Source organism: Glycine max, chromosome 9, assembly GCF_000004515.6.
Source record: "Glycine max cultivar Williams 82 chromosome 9, Glycine_max_v4.0, whole genome shotgun sequence".
NCBI classification, from domain to species: domain Eukaryota; kingdom Viridiplantae; phylum Streptophyta; class Magnoliopsida; order Fabales; family Fabaceae; genus Glycine; species Glycine max.
The window spans coordinates 34,716,011-34,733,050 of NC_038245.2; the positions used below are offsets into that span (position 1 = coordinate 34,716,011).

Consider the following 17,040-nt stretch of genomic DNA (forward strand, 5'->3'; position numbering starts at 1 on the left):
CTTGAATTCAATCTCTTATAATATAACTAGCCATAAGATAATTAGCGTAAAGAGCAAGACTATCCATAAAATATATATATATATATATATATATATATATATATATATTATAAATTTAATTATACTAATAGACGTTATCCTGTAAAATTCAGTTAAATGTAACATCGTTATTTTGTTACTACTTTTAATTTATATTTTAAAATTTGTGCTGTGGTATTGTTATTGGTTTAATTTGGTTGTGTCCAATGACTCATACTTCGGTTTGTACCTATCTGCACAGGACCAGGATTCCCTGTAATTCAGCTACATGACTGCCGGGTCCAATATTCATAATCTAACGGTCTAAATATTTTAGAACTTATGTTTTATTAACCAAAAAATATATGAAAAATAAATTAACGGTCAAGATTGTTTCTGCATTCTCTCTCCAACTGCAGGAAAAGCAAACCATCTCCATCTGAACAAGTTTCTGTGTTTCACTTACTTACCTTTCCCTTATCTACTCACGTGCGATGTCTCGTTCGGTTTGGTAGAGTCACGTGCCTACACCCAACGGCACACGAATCGGAGAAACAACAAAAACACGCACCGAGAAAACGGAAAAGCCCTAACCAGTAACAGTAACAGTTACAATCTCCGTTTTCTGTTTCTTCCATCTTCCTCTTTTTCTTAGTGCATGCCTTTCTCCATTTTCTTCTCCTCTTCTTCTTCAAGGTACCTCTGCTCTTTCTCTGTGTGTGTTCATTTCAGTGTTCTGTTTCGACGTTGAATATGAACTCTGCTGGTTAAGAGTTACGACTATAATTGCGGAGTTGAATTATCGGATGTTAGTTGTTTATAGCTGTGATTCGAGCTTTATTGTTGAGAATTTTGCATAGTTTGATAAAAATTATTTAATTTTTGGTTTCGTGTTGGTGTTGCCTATGGTAGCTTGAGCCGTTGGAATGTTTTTTTGTTTAGTTTCTTCACGCCAGGGTTAGAGGAATGGTGTGATACAATGGTTTGAATTTTCAGTTACTTCGTTAGCTTAGTTAAGTTGAGTGGCAGAGTAGTCATGACGATGAAGTTGCTGAAAATGAATGGTTTGAACTTCGAATTGTGCGAATTAGAGTGCTGAATGTGGCAGCGCTAGGTGATTGCTTGTGTGTTTGGTCATTTGATTGGGATAGTGGTTTTGGAATGTATTTTGCTGGTTTTTTTTATAAAAAAAAAATAGGGTGCATTTGATTTTTTTGGTTTTGTGTGTGTGTGTTCATTTTCTAGTGGTATATTTTCAATTAACAGTTTTGGCGACCAGTTAAGGAGTTAGTAAATATAAATCTTTTATTGGAATTTGGATATCATGGTTGGGATGCTGCGGATAGACTTTTCAATTGGAAATCTTTGTTAGAAATATTTTCATTTCAATTAACACTAAATGTTACGACTTTTTAATAAGAACTTTCTACTTTTGATTCCTTAACCATTGATCTAAAGCCAGTTAATGGCAGCAAACTGTTTTGATAATAGTTACAGAAATGGAAAATTGTTTGCATTTTATTTATGATTTTAAGAAGGAGAAGTTTAAAACAAGATTGCGTTGTTTTCGGTATTTGGTTTACAAAATCATGAAAATAATATACAAAGCAAAAATAATGTCATTTTTGTAATTACTAGAGGCAAAAATAAACCAAGCACACTCTAATTATCAATGTTTTCCTTGGGTTTTCTAGTAGTAGTATTCACTGATATACTAGTGTGTTGGTGAGGTCATAAGATATACCAGCAGTTTTTTTCTTTTAAATTCTTTTGGTATTATTTTTTGTTATTGCTTGCATGTATGGTAGAATTTAAAATACCATTGTGATCTTTATGGTAATGGAATTGAGGAAGCTGTTGCATGGTATACTCTAGAAAACAATAGACATTAAACACGTAGACTAGATACGGAGTTTCAATTTAAGGTCTGATTAAAATCATGATTAGCTTAATTACATGGACTAGACTATGTTTTCTTGATGAATAGAAAAATTTTGCCACATGGATCCCAGGGCAAGGGCTTTTGCTTCACCATTTGTTATGGAGAAACTTAGAATGGGTTTGCATTGCTTTTGTGGAAAGCAGAGTGCAAAATTTATAGTTATGAGGAAGTTTAAAATAAAAATACTTTTCTTTTTCTTTAATCACCTACACCTATTGAGTAAAATTATATGGCATTTTGAGATCAAACATCATTCCTTTATGTCAGAAAGTGGGTTATGAGTCTAACTCAACCCTACAAAACCAGCTTGTAAGGTGAGGATTGCTCCCCACTTATATAGTTTATCTCAGCACTATCTTTAGTTGATGTGGGACTTCAACATGTCCTCTTTTGCCCACGGCTACCTGTCATGTGGGACTTTCAACACACCCACTCTATCTAGGGTGACCACAGTTTAGGAGACTTTTCCAACACTTTACTATATTGACTTTAGAATCAGTTTGCCTAAGGAAATGATTGGTACACTCTGGAATTGCAGTTATTGAATATTGAATAATATTGCATTCTCAATTGTTGATTTATGAATATAGTCAATAAATATTTCTCAATCTTGTGTTGTTCACCTCTTTGTTTCTTGATTCTCATGTTTCCATGCATGCACAAAATTTATCAGTGATAAAGAAACTGAACTGATAAAAGATTTGCAAATGCTCAACGCTGGGACCTTCTTTGGTGATGTTTAGGCTGAACATCATATGGTTTATTGCCATAGAACCTGCTGCTTTATCTTTTAGTACCGGACATGTGGAAACACTTCTCATAAGAATGCAGTTAGACCTGTTATTAGAGTCCAGACCTAACCCACCTCATGAAGAATATTTGAAGCATCTACGCTTATCTTGCAAACCAAGGTTTTTGAAGAAGTGCAAAGTTTCCTTTGTGTTGTAATTTCCTTGTTACTGAACTGGGAAAAATAGTAAACTTGTCACGCTCGTGCCAAGGACGTAGTAATTACAACCTGTGTCTGTTTTCAAATGTTTGATGCTGCTATGGCAGTTGTGAAACCTGAGGTATGGTATTATTATATTCTATCTATTTGTTTTTTCAATCCATTTAGGGTTATCTGTTGCCATGGCCTTGTGCAGATCTTGCTTTGGCCTTTTGTGTTGGTTCAATGCATAGTACACTAATGTATTTGAAATTGCATTCTCATCTCATGACAGAAGGTCTTAATGAGTAGGTATTAGGCCCTCCAAATTTTTTATTTTTTACTTCTAATTAGCACTATGTGCTGAAGTACTGACTCATGATATCACCCATTATTATTTTTCTTTCCCTTCTCCTGCTCCATCCTGCTCTCTATGTCATTAAGAATTTTATGTTCTATTCAAAATTATTTATCTTCCTTTACTATTATATGGAGATAGTTTTTTGTAGGAGACCATAAGGGATTATATTTGTTTAGTCAATCTTTTTTATGTTTTAGGCCCATATGTAGCACTTATGGGCCATTAATTTTCTCAGACAAACCATAAGGCCCATTCATATAGGGTGAGCAAATGTTGACACAAGAAGGAAAACTTCTTGTTGATGAGACTGTGCAATATTGGGAAAAAATTGCTTGTATCAGTTCTTTGAATTTGTAGATAAGATCACCTTAATGATGTTGGATTTTATTAGTATTAGATATTCTGTTACCTCTCTTTAATAGAAATGAATGTTAGTCAGGTCTAGATACAGGAATTTTATTCAGATGGTGCAACTAAACAATACGATATATCACATAAAGAAACTCATTTCCTTTTCTTCTAAAAGTATAGCTATTTTACTATAGTTTAAATGAAGAGACATATTTTTCTTCTCCAGATATAGCTTTTATAGTACTAGTTTTCCTCCTCTTTTACCTCATATTAGGAAAGCTCCCCCCTGCCTCCCAAAAAAATTCAGCAGATGCTAACAATAAATAGTCACATGCTTTCCTTTATTTGCCCGCTGAACTCTACTTCTAGATTATAATGATTAGAACATGGTGAAGTCAAGTTTATTGTTGTTGCCTGGGTAGCTAGTTTGTTGATTTCACTTTGCCTTTGCCATGCTTAGATGAAATCCTACATCTGGCTTCAAACTGTGGATGGTTCTATTCAGCAAGTAGAGGAAGAGGTAGCCATGTTTTGCCCCATGATTTGCCAGGAAGTACTTCAAACAGGCTTGGGATCTTCCAAAACTTATGCTATATCTCTTCCACAACGTGTCAATCCTGCAATGTTGGGTTTGATACTTGACTACTGTCGGTTTCACCAAGTACCAGGGCATTCTAACAAGGTCTGGAACAATCCTACTTTCATGTGATTCTTTTTACCTTAATTTTAGGGATATATATTTTTCAGTACTCATCCATTATTTGAAGACTTGGTGCTTGTTAATTTTAAAGTATATTTGATAATTTTGAAATACTACTTGATAATGTCTGGGACATCTTTAATTTTGCTTTAATCAGCTGAAATACTGGAGAGATAGAAAAATTTAGAGATTAATGAGTATTTGATTGTGCTACTATTGTAGGAGCGCAAAACTTTTGATGAGAAGTTTATTCGGATGGATACAAAGAAGTTATGTGAGTTGACATCTGCTGCTGACAGCCTCCAACTGAAGCCTTTGGTTGACCTGACCAGCCGAGCACTTGCTCGGATTATTGAAGGAAAAACTCCTGAGGAGATTCGTGAAACATTTCATTTGCCTGATGATCTCACTGAGGTGTGTGATGATAGCGAAAGTGAGCCTTTAAGTCTGCAATCATATTTCTTTATTTACATTAGGATCTTTGCCAGGAGGAGAAGCTGGAGCCTCTGAGAAACATAACTGATGATCCACGAATTCGACTTCTAAACAGATTATATGCTAGAAAGAGGAAAGAACTAAAAGAGAGGAAGAAACTGAAGGTATTTTCTACCATTTTAATTCCATTAATATTGTTGGACCTTGCATATTGAATGTTAGTATAATTCTTATTCTTATTTATGACAAACTTCTTGTCAGAGTGTATTGCGATCACACTAAAATGTTTGACGTGTTTCAGGATGTTGAGGTTGAGGAGGAACCAAAGGATGAGCGTTCAGTTGAAGATCTTCTATCATTTATTAATGGTGCAGATGGAGGCATGTCATGTCTTTCACCCTGACGTCTTTTCTAAATTTCTTTTGTCATTGCTTTTTGTTTCCGTGGGGCTATTTTATCAGATCTTTCATTTTATTTTGGGAGGGATCAGGTGCGGATAAACAATGGCAATTTGTCTTATTGTTAAAGAAAAGTAGATCACTTTTATCGCACTTTGTTCATCTCTACAATACTGCCATGTGATTTTGTTCAGCTTTGACTTTTATTGGTGCATGCTATATTTATACATCATAAATTATTTAAATCTGAAGCTGCTAATTTTAGTTTTGAAAGTTTCCATGAATATAGGATTTTTACTTCTTTACTGCTATTATTATTATTATTATTATTATTATTTTAGAATATCTAAAATTTATCCGATCATATCATTTATTCTAGCATATGTTATTGTAGAATAATGATATGATGGGATATTTTTTAGATTTTCTAACAGAATGCATTTTTGGGACAAAGACTGGTTGAGCCAAGCCAGGGCTAGACTGGGAGGATTGTGTATGGGACAAATACCAACTACTTGTCTGTTACTACTGTTATTATTGTTTTTTGTTTTGTTATTGTTTAGATGCATGGAGTTACTCTCTTATTTATGATAGATGCTAGAGCGATTATGTTGATTTCTCGTCATCGGTTATCACATAAGATTTTCTACATTTATTCAACCATATTGCTTGTAGTAAAGTTTTCTTTAGAGTATAATAATTTTAATGCACCCTATCTTGTTTTTGCTTTACATAGCTTACCTTGTAGATACATATGATTTGACAGATATAAAGGGAACTAGAGCTAATAAAAATAAAAAGAAGAATAGGAGAAGGAAAGACCATGCAAAGGATATTTCTTCAGAAAATACAAATGAAAACGATAAGGTTAGACTCTGCCACCTATTAAAAGACTTGTTGAGGATATGTTTATGACTTGTATACTCATTCTCATTGCTTAGATTACCACTACCTGCTGGTGTCAACATTATTTTCCATTTTGAACAAGAGTATTGTCTCTCTCATTGACTATCCTTTTATATATTTTAGGAATTGAATCCTCTTCCTTCTGCATATCACGATGTCAATTTTGACAATGCCTTGGAGGCCTCTGCAAGTAAACACTCGAGGACGCAAAACCTCCCTGCTATTAATTTTTCTCCAAAATTTGAATTTATTGATGGAGATGTTGACGATGATTTAGATCCTGCGATGAAAGAGGAGCTTGACAGGTTAGATACACGCTTCTCTAGTTCTTCAATTGATGAGGAATAAGTTCAAAACTATATATATATATGCCTTTTGTCAAAGTAATCTTTAATTAATTAATTAATTTGTTTCTATGATTTCCTTATCTGTTCATAGAATATTTTTTCTCTCCTCACAAGTAAATTCCATGGACCCAAGAATCTTCCTGACTGGTTTAGTGCATTTTTTTTTTATTGATTCCATTCCATTAAAATTATCATTAATCAAGAGGATTCTTGCTTAATTGTATCTTGTGTTGAACGTTCTGCATTTGTCTTACATAGTAGTTCATTCATTTACTTAATTTTAGTAGACAACTTGTGGATTGGTCGTATCAAAATATAACCTATGAAAGAGGGTAACCTTGTCAGCTAATTGTTGAGTGCTTTATTTTATTGTATTCTCTTTTATCTTGCATTTATTGACTTTGTTTCTTGTAGGGAAGTGGAAGATTTTGCACGAAGATTAAATTCAGATTGGCCTGAAAGGATGCAAATTTTATCTTTGGGCCAAGACAGAAGACTAGTGCCAATTTCTATGAATAGCAATGGTTCAACGCACCTTTATACAGGTATGTCCTTTCTATCTTCTCAATATTCTTTTACAACCCTACTTGCTGACTTGTTTTCTATCAGAAGTATCTGAAAATTTTGCTCAGAGTCTGTTAGTTCTAAAGATATGATTATGTACTGAGGGCTAGACTAGCATGGTGGTATTATTGCACATGTTAATTATATTCAAGGACATGTGTTATTTCATAGGGCTTGATCATTGGGTCTGCTTTTGGTCCCTTCCCTCCCTCTCGTTTTTATTGTTTTTTATATCTGTATATCACATACTGGCAAGTTATGAATTTCAAAATGATTTTAATTAATTGGTTACTGATAATATAGAAGGGCTAGCTGGGTTTAGGGTGAGGAGTTGCAACTTAGGTTTTAATCATGAATGATTTCAAGTCTATCGTTGAGCATGTAATGTATGCTACATATAGGTTTTGATCAGAGGTAGCGCAGCACTGGCAGATAATCCAATTTCCAAGGTGAGTGGAAGTGGAAGTTAAAGTGATCTTGAAAGGATGGCAGCTTAGGGTTTGCTGTTGCCTGAATCTTGGAAGTGCAAGTCTGTGTGAACACCATGTGAGTAATATTTGTTTGTTCCTTCTAACTTATAACCAAAGTGTAGCTTTGTTTTTTAAAAATTTGAACATTTTGAATTCTGCATGGGGAGAGGGGCAAATAAAAGAGAGACAAAGAAGTGTGAGAAGAAAAGAGTAAAAAAAGAGAATCTTGGAAAGCAATTTGAGTGTTATCGACTCATCTACCTTGACCTTGTTTCCTTGTATTTATTCCAGTCTCCACTATTTTTGTCAGGTCTTTGAATTTTTTAAAATTAATTTCATTATTATTTTTGTTTATTTTTGGTGGTTAAGCTATAGATAAACTTGTATTATACATTTGTTAAAATGATATCATACAACCCCTAGTCGAGTTACATGGGGGCAGTTTCACTATAGACTTTTTCTATATTTAGACCTTATTTTTTTTTTTTATTTGTGGGAATCAAAGACAATGTCAAGAGGTTTATAACAACTCATGCACCTTTGTTCAATCAATTGAGTTAAACCCCCTAGACTTTAGATCCTATTATTTGATAGAGTCTTCCAGCAGGTGTTTATAGGATGGGGAGCACATTGATTTGCGCACTCATTATAAATTCAATACTATTATAACAGGCACGAGATGACGAGAATCATTTGGGAATTACGATCGTTGTCTCGAACTTTTATTTTGCGATTGTATGATTTTGTCACTTTAAAATACCTTAACATTTAAAAAAAAAAAATGCTTGTCGGTAAGTTTTAAATTAGTAGAGAATTGATTTTGATAAAATTAATTTAGAATCATTGAATGTTGTCAAAATGCTTGTCTAAATTAATTCTAATTATAGATTTACATTAGAACATTTATTTTTATTATGTGTGAATTTTTTAATGTTAAAAAAGAAATGGGCATTGAAGTTGGACAGATTTTGCACTGTCAACTCTACTATGAAGATTTTTAACATCAAAACAAAAGTTCCATTGCAATGAAGGTTTTTGACAAGTAAACCATTTTTATTGGCATGTTTTCATTTGATATAATGTAGAATATGAATTTTGAAGTTTGATGTATTTTTGTTTGGTCATTTTGAAATACTTTCCTCAACCTGTTTGCTTTAGTTGATGGGGGGACCTTAGTAAGCTAAAAACATAATGACAGTTCCACTTTTTCGAAATTCATACATCTCACCCATCTAGTTAATAAATAATATACATTCACTAAGTATAAATTATGTGTCTACAGTCATCCAATATCAAATACATTCACTATGTAATAATTATAGAGCTAAAACAAGTAAAACCTGTGGTTCAAGACCTTATACATCAAAATCAAATGCATGGCTATTCCAAGAGTAAGCATACAAAACTTCCTTCATCGGTCTTTGTCATTGTACTCAGACGAGTAATACAGCTTCAAAACTTTTGGAAGAAACACTGGCAACAGGAATCCAAATAGATTGAAAGACCAGTAGGCCATATTGGCCATTGCAAGTGCTCTCCCAACATGAATCCTCCAAGCAGACCCACTGTGCTCGCCATCTATCTTATAGACCTCACTCCTAAGCCAATCCACAATGGTGAAAATCCTTCTTGCATTGTAGAATGCTGGAACAAAAGCTCGAACCGGAGCCGAGAACCTTTGTGATGATGATGATGCCACTCCTTCCATGAAAACTTGGCTGGCCAAGAGAAAAACATGCGGTGCTGCTGCCTTGATCCCTTCCTTGTCACCCTCAAAAACACCCTCGAAAATGTAGGCTATTGGGATGAAAAGCCCAATGGTGGCACCGATGAGGGTATAAAGTTGGATGAGCTTGTTTTGGGGGTTGAAGACTTCTTGGGGGTCCCTTGATGGATGAAGAGAAGGGAAAGCCACCTTGGCTATGAAGTGCAGGTAAATAAGGGAGAAGAACACAAAGGCAAAGTCTTCAGGGCTTACCAAGCCACTGGCAGATAGGACAATTACCACAGCCAGGGAATTGAGCTGGTTGAAAGAGAGAATAGTACCCACTTTGTGTTGTTGTGGTGGTGTGGTGGGCTTGTTGAGATTCTTGAGTAATGATTGTTGTTGGTCTTGTTGTTCTTTGAAACTAAGTTCTTGTTCTTTTGGGAGGCTAATGTCACAGCCTGTTGGCCCAACACCACCTGACATGTTTGTGAAGCTATCGAGAATTGACAATTAATTAATAATAATTTGTCTGGATGGGTGTGTGTGTGTAGATTGAATGAAGGACTAATGCATGGGGGTGGATTTGTTTCCTTTTGGGTGTGTTTAGAATGAAATGAACAAAATCATAAGAAAGAGAAAATGAAAATATTCAGTTTTTTTTTTATTGTAGAGAAATTGATGGAATTGAGATTTATTTTTGTGGTGGTAAATGCATGTAAAGAAAGGAAGTAAAGAGGAGATTGGGAATGAAAATGTGAGATAGGTACGAGAATGAAGGCTAGAAGAAGGAAGAAAAGTTTGATGATGGAATAGGTAGTCGACAAATGGCAAGTTCATATGAGTTTAAGGTAAAAGTTGACCGATATTGTTGCAACATCTGTCCTTGTTAATTCTAAGTTTTATTACGAGAAAATATGAACATTATATATATAAGTTCTATATTAATGAAGATTTGAGTTAGATTAAATTAAACATCAAATATAGATTTAAATTTTTTATATGCAGTCCTGAAAGGCAGAAATTATTTATCCTGTTGTGTTTAAACCCATTTTGTTTTTTAATATATAGACTTTATTTTCTAACACAACATAATTTTCTTAAACTAAGTAAAAAAAGGTGTAATCAAGTTTAACCATCACAATCTACATAAATAAATACTTGAAAAAATATAAATGCTTTAATTTTTGGGTTAGCATACAATATGACCCCTAAAAATAATAGTAATTTGTATTAGTTTGATTCCTAAAGGTGTATATCTATACAACTTATTCTCAAAAGTGACTTCCTAACAAATTAACCACACACGTGTAATGTTAATTGCATATAATAAATTGTACAGATATGGCAAAACGACATTATTTCACACATCATTACATCTCTTTATGATTGTAATTGTCGAAGATTGTCGAGTATTCTAGGATTTTGAGTTCAAAAATATTTCCCTTGTGTACATGTGACGTGGTCCCTATTTGAAGGAAGGGGCTTCTTCTTATTAAATGCATAGCTTCTTATTAATTTACATTATTCAGGTGTGGTCCATGATTTTGTTGTGTTCAAGTAGCGTTATTGAGTGGTAATAGTAAGGGTTTTTCAACATTTTTTCAGGGCTCAAAATAGAACATTAAAACATAACTTTTATGGTGAATCCAAGTGGGAAGGAACTTACCAAAAAAAAAATGGACAACTCCCAAACCCTTTTATTCTTATTCTTTGTATTCAATCACTTTAACCTCTTCCCACAATTTCACTTTTTTTTATCACGGTATTGTTACAAAGTTATTCCTGCTGAAAGCAGTGATAAATCTTCATCGGAACCTTAAACGCACACAAGATGATTATTCTCCTCCCAACATGATTTATTCTATATCCAATAATCAATCAAGATTGAACCCTGAATTACTTAGTTAAGGGATACAAACCATTACCACTTATATAAACCATTATAAATACAATCTCACTATTATGTTGGGTTGATTTCATATCAAAACCATATGTGCACCATCTTATGGCAAACACCATTCGTTTCTTCATCATTTAAAAGATTTGAGAGATTTGGGAATTTACTCAAATAAGATACATTAATTAGAGGGAAAGTGGGTGGATTGGTATCAAATCCATATATACACGGATACACCTATTTTATATCAGCAAATTATATAGAAAACAATGTTATACATCTGTAATTAACATTCCACGTCAACTTTTTGGTTGCCCAAAAAGATAAATCATATAAAGAAATTCTTTATGAAAATTACATAAACTGAAGTGTCAAAATTTTAGCAAAAATAAGTATTTGGCTTTCTCTCATCTAATGTGGATAGCAAAAATATAAACGATCAAATGACTACTTCATGCTTTTTCGTCAAAATATTTTCAACAAAATAGTAATGTTACTATATGTTTAATCTTCAACCATTGACAAAATGATTAACCTCTATACTTTTGAGAGATCAATTTGTATAAACACACTCTTTCAAAGACCAAAATGACCCTACCTAACAGTGTATAGTGTCGCTGTATGGTTACACTTCAACCATTAAACAAATTGTTAACTCTACTTTTTAGAGACCAAATTGTATAAACACACTTTCAAACACCATAATAACCCTTCATTAACACTTTTAAGAGCCAAATCCTATAAATAACTCCTCAAATTTAACATCATACAAAACTAACACTTTTATGTATCACACCTAAAAATTGTGACCATTGAATTTTGCCACTTATATAATAATGCAAACTCGGTACATAATAATGCTTATATCAATCCTAACGAAAAGCCTACATAAAATAGTAAAAATAAAACAAATGTGAGGTGGCTTACTGGTTGAGGTATCCATCCTAATCCACCCTAAACCCTGGTTTTCAAAATATTTCATCTCGAGTGAATAGGCAATTTAGTCCCTGAGATTGTATCCATTTTGCATATTAGTTCCTAACTTAATATTAAATTCAAAATAGTCTCTATCTTTGCATAAGTGTTGCAAAATAGTCATTCCGTTAAATTTTAAAGTAACGCCGTTAGTGAAGTCAATTTTAGTGCCACGTGAACTATCCAACATGGCACTAAAGGATGACGTGGCATGACACATGGACATGCCTCTCAAAAGATGTCACGTCATTTGATGATAACAAAACGAGTAAATAGGCAATTTAGTCCCTGACTTTGTACCCCTGTTGCATATTAGTCCCTAATTTAATGAAAAATCCAAAATAGTCCTTAATTTAATGAAAAATTCAAAATAGTCCCTATCTTTTGCATAAGTATTGCAAAATAGCCCTTCCGTTAAATTTTAAAGTAACGTTGTTAGTGAGGTCAATTTTAGTGTCACGTCATTTGATGATGATAGAATGAGTGACTTCTTGAAATTTGATGGTTCTGAACCAATTGAGACATATATACGAAAAAGAACCCACACACACTTGCACAAATAAAAAGAACCAAAAATCCACAGCAACAACCTTATCTCTGTAGCCGTCAACACCAATGGGCGATGTATGCATAACCATTCTCTTTTCCTCTTTTTTTTTCTTCAATTACCATCAATGTATCATTCCGGTTTGTTTTTTTTTTTTTGTGTTTTGAATAGGAAGAGAAAAAAGCAGAGGAAAACACAGTGGAGGAGAAAAAAGCAGAGGAAGAAGAAAAGAAAGAAGAAAAGAAAAAATCAGAGGAATCAAAAGATGACAAGGAATCCAAGGAGAAATCTGTGTCACCAGAAATCATGCAAAGCACAACCTTTGCAATGCATGGATACTTTAAGCATGATTTCTGGCATTTTTTAAGTTAGAGACTGTTTTGCAACACTTATGCAAAAGATATGGACTATTTTGAATTTTTCATTAAGTTAGGGACTAATATGCAATAGGGGTACAAAGTCAGGGACTAAATTGCCTATTTACTTATTTTGTTATCATCAAATGACGTGACATCTTTTAGGAGGTACATCCACGTGTCATGCCACATCATCCTTTAGTGTCAGCCACGTTGGATAGTCCACGTGGCACTAAAATTGACCTCACTAACGGCGTTACTTTAGAATTTAACGAAAGGACTATTTTGCAACACTCATGCAAAGATAGAGACTATTTTGAATTTAACATTAAGTTAGGGACTAATATGCAAAATGGGTACAATCTCAGGGACTGATATGCAAAATGGGTACAATCTCAAGGACTAAATTGCATATTCTCTCATTCCATCTCATTAAAAGACATCATATTTTTTAAGTTCTATTCTTCACACTATCTACAACAGTTCAACGCACCTGTATAACAATTCAAATCTGGTGGAGTTCAGCATTCATGCAATTATCATTTTTCATCTACACACAACAGTACTTCCAAGATAAAAAAAAAAAAGAAACATTGCATGGAGGAACCGAATAAATGCACTTAGATCTAAGAACCAAACATTCTTTACACGCTGCGCTCATCAATAGGGCAAGAAAGTGGTAAGGCTAAAAAAATAGGGATTTTCGAATTATCCCAAATAATAGAATTACTACAAGCAAAATTTAGACAATTATGACGAAAAAGAATGGAAGAAAAAATCTTGCCTAATAATGATGACCAATGCATATAAAAAGTCAACCTGTACTGAAATTAAACAAGTTTATTACAACAAAAAAAAGCTAATAATTCAACAAGTAAAAAGAAACTAACTAGCCAAAATCCCATATGAAATCTTTCAGAGGAAGGGTGGAATGTAAAGATTTTCCGGCAAAACTTACTTTCAACATTTTGACAGAAGACCATCCTGGTAAAACTTGGACCTCTGCTAACATATAAATTTGCAACAAAGTCAAACTCTGTATATCTGTATAACTAACTACTACAATTTATTCTCTCACATTAGGTATTTGTCTTCTGTTTGGGAATATACTTTATCTTGGTCCCCTTTTCAGACTTCTTCGATCTGGGTTTGGATTTCACAACTCTGGAGGTTGCAGGCAATCTTTTATCTGCATTAGCCACAATGTTGCAACTATCCACTGCAGAAGATTGATATGCTGCTGTTTTCAAATCCCGCATCTCCTCACACCCAGGAGGTTCTGAATCGGGGCAAATAACCAATGTCACATGTTCTAACGAGATAGCTTCCTTCCATATAGTTTTGATTAGGAAAATATTAATTGAAGACCAAGCCAAGCATTTGATCACATTATCAGCAAAGGCATGAAGTGACAAAGCTTACTTTGTGCAAGGAAAGCTTTTGCAGCTTGAATGTCGAACAGTAAGCTTCCTGAATCTGCTTTACCCTCTGTATGGGAGAAATACTTTGCAAAACCAATATCACCACCATCAGCAGTAGACACCCTTAAAGAACTTGGACCTGACAAGTTTTGACCATTTCCATGAACTGCATCAACTTCTATCCCACCACTTTGAACTGGAAGTGGATCTTTAGTTTCAAGCCGGCTAACTGGCCTCCAAAGCTTGACTGTTGAGCGATTGTTGCCACCCATAGCAACATCGGTTTTCATTGGTTTATCCCGAGAAATATTCTGCTTTCCCACATTCTCGACCATGCAGTCCTTTTGAGAAGCCACCATATTACCCTCTGATTGGCTGCAATTGCTAAGATTAACAGATATAGATCCTATTAAAAATTCTTGATTCTTAATTTGGTCTGGTTTATTCTCTTGTATGGTTTTTAAAACCACCTTGTCAATTTCTATTTTAGACTTTCGAGTCCATACTTTGCTACCATTAACTATAGCAGATGCCTTTTGATCACAGCGGGTTCCATATTTCTGATTGATTTCAAGTTTTGACACTGGAGAATTCTGGTTTGTATGCAAACCATTGGCTATAGTCCATTGTGATTTTGGCAGCCCCTGTTGTCTGGCAACTGCTTGGCGTTGATGTTTCTGTCCATGTGCAGACCGTCTCTCAACATTTTGATCAGTGGCAGTTTCAGACTCTAATGAATATATCCATTTATTACTTCATTGGTGTCAGCACATTGGGAAGGTACAGGTGAAGCTGAGCTATCAGAAAATGTATTTGGATTATGAGCTTCAAAATTGTATGTATCTAAAGATGCTTCTACCAGTGATAAAGCCAAAGATGCTTCTGCTAGTAATAATGCCTTTACAGTACTGTCAATATTGCCTTTAATTTCTGCCTCAGTTTTGTGTCTTTGTTCCCTAGCTTTCTGCTCTTTTTGTCTAAGCTTCTTCTGGCGTTTCCTCTCCAAAATCTCAGCTTGTCTATAAAATTAGAAAGGATTATTAAATAATGAGTCCTATTATGCATACTTGACCGGTTTTCAAGAGTATATTTTTAGCTGCATCTCATATGATTTTTGCTAAACAGAAGCATAAAGATTAACTAAAAATAATGTGGTACAAGATTTATTTATAATAGTTCATTAGAAGTTACAAAAATCATATAAAATATAAGAAAAATAAATTGAAAATCATAGCAGAGGCATCATATGTTCATAAATTAATTTAAGCACATTGCATTATGCACGAGTTTACATAGATGAGCTAGCCAAATTTACTGAAACTATGCATGAGAGTGTAGTGCAGGTTGATTATGTCCTTAGCTTTCTTAAAACACTTATTCCTGCTGACTTATCAGGGATTTATATCTATCAAGAGGCTATCAACCCAAATAGCACTAGGTTCTTCTTCGATTTCTTAGTTGTACAGGTTTATTATGGGAATAGATCTCTTATTTCACAAAACAAAACAACCAAAAAAAATTGTTCAGACTCCATTTCAAATTTTAAATTTTAAATTTCATTAAAATAAGATGATTAAAAAAGAGACTAGACTTCTATTGTATTGCTCTCAACCAGGTACCTTTTCTGAGCAGCTTCTTCCTCCTCCTCCAATTGCTTCTGGCACCTTAGTGCTTCCGCATCCTTGTCAACAAGCCATCCCTTCAGCTAAGGGAACAAAAAACCCATTTCATCATGACTGTAACAGAAAGAACTAATTGGGGAAAGTGAGATTATTGGTTTGTTATATAATACAGATAGGGCTCGACATAATGTATTTCATGTGCAAGTCATAGTATGACCTTCTGTTCCACTGCCACCTCCAAAAATTCAAATATTATGACATAACATGAGTTGGATCCATGAGTCAATTACTGAAAGAGAAAAGACATTTGAATTGCATTGGTTTTTGGCAGCCCTTTTGATGTCGAAAAACATACCATTTGAAACCAAAAACAAAAGGAACATCACATAAAAGAAGAGGAAGGGGGAGTTATATAAACAAATTTTGAAGTTAAGAAAGACAATTACCAATTTCTGTTCTAGCAAGAAACTTGTGCTAGAAACTAGGTTTTTTGGTTCAAGACCGATTTTTCCATCCTCTCCATCAAATACATATCTTTGCATTGATTCTGCTATCCCACATAAACATGTTTTTTTCACTAGCGTCATCAAGGACACTGAACAACTCTAGGGAAGATATAGGAAAGCTGGAAGGTATAGATTGAACAATATCCTGCAAACAATTTAGACATATTGCATTAATATTCCAGCAGCACGGACACGTCCAGGGTGCTCTGGACATCCAATTGCAGCGGTGAGAACATCCTAACGTCCATGGGGGACGAAGGATCCCTGTGTCGCCTGCTCCTCAAAGGAATCTTGCACAGAAAACACAGTTGTACATGACATTCACAAAATATTGAAATATAATTCTAATGGTTAGTTGAAAATGACTTACAATCTTCTCAACGATTTCCTTTGCGGCCTCAGTTGTCATCTCCCCTGTTTTCTTCGTGCGGGCCATCTTCCACTTCACGTGGCGTCTGACCAGGGATGAAGGGTCGATGACGCCATCAACACTTCCTGATTGTGCAGCTTCCTCCAGCTTCTTGGTCTCCTCAGCCAGGAGCTTCTGCTCCAAATATTCATAACCCCCACGAGACAAAACGTGGGGGA

The 17,040-nt window shown here is 34.4% G+C and overlaps 3 protein-coding genes across 7 annotated transcripts; 1 reads left to right on the plus strand and 2 right to left on the minus strand.

Moving 5' to 3' along the window:
• The first annotated feature begins 476 nt into the window (after positions 1-476).
• Positions 477-9,044, plus strand: LOC100775387 (SKP1-like protein 21). Of its 4 annotated transcripts, XR_005886548.1 has the most exons (11): positions 520-714; positions 2,634-3,030; positions 4,061-4,282; positions 4,523-4,714; positions 4,789-4,899; positions 5,037-5,115; positions 5,900-6,000; positions 6,163-6,344; positions 6,801-6,931; positions 7,352-7,496; positions 8,858-9,044. XR_005886548.1 is itself a non-coding variant. In XM_006587228.4 (10 exons), exons 2-10 carry the CDS (start codon positions 2,995-2,997, stop codon positions 7,366-7,368), a joined length of 1,071 nt encoding a protein of 356 aa, XP_006587291.1. In that variant the 5' UTR covers positions 477-714; positions 2,634-2,994; the 3' UTR covers positions 7,369-7,872. The 4 variants fall into 4 exon arrangements, 3 of the variants coding, with proteins under 3 accessions (XP_006587291.1, XP_003533992.1, XP_014617618.1); XM_006587228.4 differs by lacking the exon at positions 8,858-9,044 and having other exon boundaries at positions 477-714; positions 7,352-7,872; XM_003533944.5 differs by lacking the exons at positions 2,634-3,030; positions 8,858-9,044 and having other exon boundaries at positions 7,352-7,872.
• Positions 8,832-9,643, minus strand: LOC100778226 (uncharacterized). The gene has a single exon (XM_006587227.4). The coding sequence runs from the start codon at positions 9,609-9,611 to the stop codon at positions 8,832-8,834; it is 780 nt and encodes a 259-aa protein (XP_006587290.1). The 5' UTR covers positions 9,612-9,643.
• A 4,068-nt stretch (positions 9,644-13,711) lies between these two features.
• On the minus strand, positions 13,712-16,882 carry LOC102669995 (A-kinase anchor protein 17A). 2 transcript variants are annotated; one of them, XM_026123758.2, is made up of 4 exons: positions 16,823-16,882; positions 16,393-16,597; positions 15,944-16,029; positions 13,712-15,343 (listed from the first exon to the last, which is right to left on the minus strand). In XM_026123758.2, the coding sequence occupies exons 2-4, from the start codon at positions 16,531-16,533 to the stop codon at positions 15,055-15,057; spliced, it is 516 nt and encodes a 171-aa protein (XP_025979543.1). In that variant the 5' UTR covers positions 16,534-16,597; positions 16,823-16,882; the 3' UTR covers positions 13,712-15,054. The 2 variants fall into 2 exon arrangements, with proteins under 2 accessions (XP_025979543.1, XP_006587292.1); XM_006587229.4 differs by lacking the exon at positions 16,823-16,882 and having other exon boundaries at positions 16,393-16,671.
• Between the last annotated feature and the right edge of the window lie 158 nt (positions 16,883-17,040).

What these genes read in the sequence shown, in the direction of transcription:
- LOC102669995 (XM_026123758.2), bottom strand. Translation starts at nt 16,533, where the DNA reads ATGACGCTAGTGAAAAAAACATGTTTATGTGGGATAGCAGAATCAATG. An exon ending in TCTTGCTAGAACAGAAATTG is followed by an intron (nt 16,030 to 16,392) that starts GTAATTGTCTTT and finishes TTGTTCCCTTAG; the next exon opens with CTGAAGGGATGGCTTGTTGA. An exon ending in GAAGAAGCTGCTCAGAAAAG is followed by an intron (nt 15,344 to 15,943) that starts GTACCTGGTTGA and finishes CTAATTTTATAG; the next exon opens with ACAAGCTGAGATTTTGGAGA.
- LOC100778226 (XM_006587227.4), bottom strand. Translation starts at nt 9,611, where the DNA reads ATGTCAGGTGGTGTTGGGCCAACAGGCTGTGACATTAGCCTCCCAAAA.
- LOC100775387 (XM_006587228.4), top strand. Translation starts at nt 2,995, where the DNA reads ATGTTTGATGCTGCTATGGCAGTTGTGAAACCTGAG. An exon ending in TGGCAGTTGTGAAACCTGAG is followed by an intron (nt 3,031 to 4,060) that starts GTATGGTATTAT and finishes TGCCATGCTTAG; the next exon opens with ATGAAATCCTACATCTGGCT. An exon ending in TATTAATGGTGCAGATGGAG is followed by an intron (nt 5,116 to 5,899) that starts GCATGTCATGTC and finishes ATGATTTGACAG; the next exon opens with ATATAAAGGGAACTAGAGCT.